This window comes from Pelophylax lessonae (assembly GCF_965119305.1).
Source record: "Pelophylax lessonae genome assembly, chromosome: 1".
Lineage (NCBI taxonomy): Eukaryota > Metazoa > Chordata > Amphibia > Anura > Ranidae > Pelophylax > Pelophylax lessonae.
In genome coordinates, this window is record NC_138768.1 from 550,640,906 (window position 1) to 550,647,496 (window position 6,591).

The 6,591-nt window shown below is 42.1% G+C and overlaps 1 protein-coding gene across 1 annotated transcript in view; it reads right to left on the reverse strand.

Annotated features, from left to right (window-relative positions):
• TBC1D2 (TBC1 domain family member 2) overlaps positions 1-1,204 on the reverse strand; it is a 109,106-nt gene extending 107,902 nt beyond the window's left edge. The window contains exon 1 of the mRNA XM_082269375.1: positions 769-1,204. Coding sequence (XP_082125501.1) covers positions 769-1,188 — 420 coding nt within the window. The 5' untranslated portion in view covers positions 1,189-1,204. The remainder of the gene's footprint in view (positions 1-768) is intronic.
• Between the last annotated feature and the right edge of the window lie 5,387 nt (positions 1,205-6,591).

Below are 6,591 nucleotides of genomic sequence, written 5' to 3' on the forward strand. Positions count from 1 at the left end.
TACTCTATATTTTAGTAGTACAAGGACTGTAGAATATGTGAGAAAGGGGTAAGGGTTTATGTACCCATGCCTCTTTAAAGTTATTTTAAAGTCTAATTATTTTTGGTTAAAAATAACAAAACATGTTATACTTACCTGCTCTGCGTAGTGGTTTTGCACAAAGCGGCCTGGATCCTCCTCTTCTTGGGTCCCTCTTCAGCTCTCCTGGCCCCTCCCTCCTGTTGAGTGCCCCCAAGACAAGCAGCTTGCTATTGGTACACCTGAGCCTTACCTGCAGCTCCCTGTGTCCAATCAGACACGGAGCCACGACCCGCCCCCTCTCTCTTCTCATTGGCTCACTGAATTTGATTGACAGCAGCGGGAGCCAATGGAGCCATGCTGCCGTCTCAGTCAATGAGGAGGAAGAGTCTTGGGCAGCCAAGACACTCCTGCAACATTACTGGATAGAGATAGGCTCAGGTAAGTATTAAGGGGCGCTGTTGCACACAGAAGGCTTTTTTTCTTCATAGAACGCATTAAGACAAAAAACCTTCTGCCTTTACAATCCTTTTAAACCAATCCCACTGTTGGCGCAATGTGACCAAACCTACTTTTCACTGAGGCACGTTATTCCATATCTTTGCCTATTTTCTGGTTCCCCGGGTCTTTCACAATTCTAGAAATGCCGGTGGTGTATTGTGCACTGTACGTTGCTGTTTGCCTTAATATGCAATACCTCTATTTAACCTGAATGCTTTTTATAATTAGGGTTATTCACATTATTCATACCTTTAGGACAAAACTTTTTGTTGGCGTTTTAATCTGAAACACTCCCTCCTCTGCTCCCACACTGAAATGATATGTAGCTGTGCAAAGCTCTATACTTCCTAGCGGACAGACATCTGAAGCCATCCTGTAGTACATCAAGCAGCACTTCTTGTCATCATAGGAGAAAAATCGATACTTCCAGGCCTTCAGAGGTCCTTTCATCCCCAATTTGTAAAGATACCCACAGAGCAGTTTGGGCTTTAGTTTTTCATCATCCTTGGGAGAAGTAGAAAGACCTTCAGGTGTCGTATTGGGGATGTCTTCACATTTCACCTGGGATGGTATAATGTGCTCATTTAAATGTACTTCCTGATCTCTCACTTCTGATAATCCATCCCCAGCAACGTCATCCGCTTGATCGTTTCCAGCCATTTTTACCATTTGTTAAGCATGCATTCTTGTTTTACCTAAAATGAAAAAAAAGTGGTCAATCCAATTTGCCTTTGAGGTGCCAAAATATAGAGAGCAATAAAAAAACAAGCGTTATGCTTCCTTTCTACCCCATCTTTCTCCTACTCTTTTCTGCTTTCCTCTTTGCTCCCAATGCCCAATGTCAGCTCTCCTTTAAATCTGGTTACTCCTTTTACAGAGGATTTATTTATTTATTTTCTATAATGTTAATAATTCATTTTACATCCTGATGTTCTATCGCGTCATCTGTTTACATAAGATGACCGGTTGTAACATTGCCACGTTAGGTATGTGGTATATGAGTAATGTTTTTGGCTATGGTCATCCACATTCTTGTTCGATCTTTTGTACCTTAGGGTCCTTTCACATGGGCTTTCTGATCAGATCCGCCTGTCAGTTTTTCAGGTGGACCTGATCGGATGCTCCATGCACCCCTATGGTGCAGCGGATGTCATCAGTGACATGTCCGCTGATACCCGCTGCTATCCGATCCGATCCTGTCCGTGAAATCCAGATGGATAGAAACCCTATTTTCCATCTATCTGGAGGATTGGATCGGATGAATGGACAGGCGGTCCATTTTTATCCGATCTCCCATAGAGGAGAGCGGGGATCTGACAGCTTCGTCTCAGCACAGTGACCGGAGACGGACCTGTCATCCGCCTGCTCAGCTGGGATTGGTGGATCGATCCCCACTAAGTAAAACAGAGTCTGCCGGGTGGCAAGCCCATGTGAAAGGACCCTTATTGTAGCCATTAATAAAAATTACATTTGAAAAAAACAAGCATTATGTAACACAGAGGAGCGAGTAACAGAGTCTGCATATGTTGAGAAAAAACATGGCTGTCTCCACAGAAAAATATGTTTACAATACATATATTTACAAGGGTACCTAAAAAAATACACTGGATAGGTTGTGCATTCTCTGTAATGAAGCTTTGGCAATTAGTAATTCATCAAATAAAAGTAATTATCTTTCCTTCACCAGTCCATATTTCAGTGTGTTTTTCGGATATTCATGTTAAAATGTACCTGTACCAAGGCCATGAACATTATCCATGCAATTCCAGGCACTTTGAACCCCTTCCTACCCACGCCATTTTTCAGCTTTCAACACTGTCACACCTTGAATTGCGCGGTCATGCAACACTGTACCCATATGACATTTTTAGCATTTTTTTCACACAAATAAAGCTTTCCTTTGGTGGTATTTTATCACCACTGGGTTTTTTATTTTTTGTTAAACAAACGAAAAAAGCTTTAGCTGACACCTTTCCATTTCTACATATTTCTACTTTTTCTTTATATTTGTTCTTGTGCACTCTTTTATTCATTGAACAGAAGAAGGGGGAGCCTCTGTTCCCCTGAAATTAATTGGTTTGATTTTATTTGATGCTACCCTCAATAAAATGTCTTTTCAAAGTCACATTTACTGGATACCAGGTGCTCCTTTCCAAACTTTGTAAGGAGGAATGTGCCCATGTGCATGACCCCTTTGAAGTACTTGCTGTGTGTTTACATTAGAGGGCTGTCAGGTTGCCATGATTCTGCTTACAGAGAAAGTATTTTTACTGCCCCTGTTGTGAATCTGAGGATGAATTTCTCCACAATGCCTTTGGCTACAGAGGTGAATGAGGGCTTGTCTAAAGTGTTTTTACTGTTAGCTCAGAATATGTATGTTTTAATGTGCATAGTCTAGACACAGGTTTACTTTAAAGTATAACTCTGCTGAAGACACAGTTACACTAATATTGTAGTCCCCTTCCCTCTTTCCAGTCTTATATTCACCTATCACTGATCCAGCATGATTTTGCTGACTTCATTGCACAGCCTCTTGACAAAATGTTCCCAGTTTGGCCTGCACATGTGCTCTATTCTGTCGTTCATTCCTGTGAAGATTTTGAGTACAAGCTTGTACTTAGAAACGCCATAGGAATGAATGAATGGATAATATGCAATGCGCAGGAAGGGCTGGGCAGGCTTTGAGATACAACTTAGTCAGTGATACCTTGGGGACAGGTGAGTATTAGACTGGTGGGGAAGTTGAGAGTGAGGGGGGGACTACAATGTAAATGTAACAGTACCAAAGCAGTAGGTGTAATAAATATCTAAAGGTAGCTGGAAGACACCTATCTCTATGCACTCAGGGGAACCAATTATTGGGGAGCTTATAGTCAATATTGGCAAAAAACCCATAACATTCTGCAAATTAAATACCTTTTATCCCCAAAAATGTTATATTTTTCATACAGATGTTCTAGTCAAACGGTGTCAAATGTGGGAAAACTCAACAGGCAGCATTTTCTTTTTCACTAAAAACTAAACTATAGAAATTCTCAAAGAAGGAAAGTCCACAATTCAAGATGCATCTGTGGTGATGGTGACCCCAAGAGACAGGGAGAGCCAACATTTCTCCTCAGGGTGCAAATTATTAGGCATGGTGGGTGGTGTACAAGGTAGAAAGATGGGCGCCAGTCACTTTTATACTTGAACAAAAATTATTTTTTTTCTCACAACAGGAAAAATGTGAGAGAGAGGGGAAGGGCACAGGAAACCCTTAGTCAAAAACAGCAGATTGGCAGACTCCTTAGACAAAAAAATGTAGAAAAGATAGACAGTGGTACAGAAAAGAGCCTTTAAGCTGGAACCAGCAATCTGTACTTTGTAGCATGAGCTGTCTCCTATAGCAACAATATTTAACCCACAGAAGGTGCGGGAACTCTCTGGATGATTCCATCTTGATGCTTTCCCAGGCTCTCCATGGTTCCCCGGTTCATGAAAGAGTAACTTCTGGTACTTCATCTCAGGTCTCCATCCTTTCCTTCATGCTTACAGAGCCCCCCAGCACATGGCTAGGCCTCAGGCTTCAGGCCTACCCAGCAGCAGCTGTTCCTCACACACACACCCAGACAGGAGTCTGGATGAAAGGGGACCAAGATGACTTCCCCAAAATAAGTACCTTCTCCCAGCATGCTCAGCGACCAATATGATTGGCTGATAGAATTATACATATTCATCATCAAGACTCACTGTAATTCCCCACACTAATCCCAAAGGTAACAGTGCCACCTATTGACAAAAGGGAGAAATCACAGCTAAATCAGGCTTAGGAAGAAATCCAATGATCACAAAGACTACAAATCAGCCAGGCTAGCTACCACCTAGCACAGCTAAATTTATTAGCAATCCTGTTTAGGACAAGGGTGCTACACATCTAATCCTGATGTTGATTTAAGCTGTCAAGTTCAGCAGGGACAGGCTAAATTCTGATCTGTGTGTAGCCCTCCCAGTTCGACAGAAGCTGATCATGAGATCGAGTTCTTTCAATGGTCCTGCTTTAAAACATCCTTCGATCAGCATTGAACAATATATTCTGACAGCGCGGAGTCTGATAGTCCCCACTGTCAGAATACAATAGCACAGTAGGGGAAATTCCTGCACCCACGTCACTTCTGTGGATGCAGGAATCTGTTATTTAATTGTTTTGCCTTGTATAGGGCCATCCCATCTCCAGTCTCACTTTGTACAAGGTCACTGCACAGGCATGGACAGAAGATTTCATTCTGAGGGACTTAAGGAACCCATACTGTAATTACCCGTCTGGGTCTGCTTTGCAATCCTGTTGACAGTAGTCATAGTCATACAACAAAGCATATAAAAAGTTTACATCTTGGATTTGGGCTATAAATATTTATAGCAGACCTACTTGGTTTATAGTGCCAACCTGTCGATCATAAATTAGGCATCTATTATTTATCAGAGGCATGTGATAGTACATTGAGGGCGGAAGTGCTGGATCCTGTATGTGCTAGACTAGCCAGATCTCACAGAATATATAAACCGGAAAACAAAAACGTCAACCCCCCTCATAAGGATGGCAGATCAGATCTATGAAAAATGACACTTAAATATAATGAACTAAAAATAATGTAGGCATCTATTATTGATCAGAGGCATGTGATGAGTAGATCGCAACCAACACTGTTATGACCCCAGCTCTAGACCCTGCCTCCATGAGACCTCAGACCAGAGCAACTATGTGAATGGTCTTAAGACTTAAGCTCCAGCTTAGCTCTGATATGTCACATGACACAGCCAGGGGGAGCTCTGGGAGAACTTCCCTCACTCTGCCAGGTGCCACTGCATCTGAGGTCTGACAAATGAAGTTTACGGGGGGGGGGGGACTTGTGCTGTGCTTTACATACTACTGATCTCTGCACACTGCATTACATACTCCTGACCCCTGTACTGTGCTTTAATTATTCCTGACGCCTGCACTCTGCATTACTTATTCCTGGATCTACATTCTGCATTACATACTAATGACCTCTGCACTCTGCATTACTTACTCCTGATCCCTGCACTGTGCATTTTTTACACCTGAATCTACATTCTGCATTACATACTACTGACCCCTTCACTCTGTGTTGCTTACTCCAGAACCCTGCACTGTGTGTTACACACTACTGACCACTGCACTCTGCATTACTTACTCCTGACCTCTGCACTGTGCGCTACTTATTCCTGACCCCTGCAATAATTACTTCTGACCCTTACACTTTGCATTACATACTAATACCCTCCTCACTCTGAGTTACATGGAGCCCATTCACAGGAGCCTGGTTCACTGTGGTACGTTAAAGGCAGGTGTGTTATGTTGTGCATTAATGTGTGCTGCATAAGGGCAAGCTATTCATTTGAATGGGCTGCCCAGGGTACTATAACGGACCAAAACAGGGGCATGCAGCATTGTTGGCGATGCACCACAGTGACCTCTGAACTATGCACCCAGGAGATGTTTGATTTTTTTTCCTTGTTGTTCCGGTATGTCTCTACCTCTCAAGGGTTGCCTACCCTTCGAGAAGTGAGTTTAAATTGCTCAGGTTTATTGTAAAACAAACTTCATACTGGGTGAAGCAGAGTTAAATACCTTTCTGGGTCTACTTTGCAGTCCTGTTGACAGTAATCATAGTCATCCAACTAAGCATACTTTATATATGCTTTGTTACATAACTATGACTACTGTCAACAGGACTGCAAAGTAGACCCAGAAAGGTATTTAACTCTGCTTCACCCAGTGTGAAGTTTGTTCCTTCCCTTAGTAACTGCTCCCTTTTTTAAAAATTTGGTGGCCGTCGAGGGCCGATCATCTATCCCTAACTGCAATTATGTGCTTCATATTTGAATACATTCGAACAACAGCAGACAGTCAAGCTTGCTTTGTACAGACTTTCCAACCACATATGTGGGAATACACTGAATGGGGTTCAATACTATTTTCTCTTAAAAAAGAAAAACGATCATTATAAATGTTCTGTCCATAAGCAAGTATTTTCGTTTTTTTGTTCGTTTTTTTTGTTCGTTTTTGCAGTT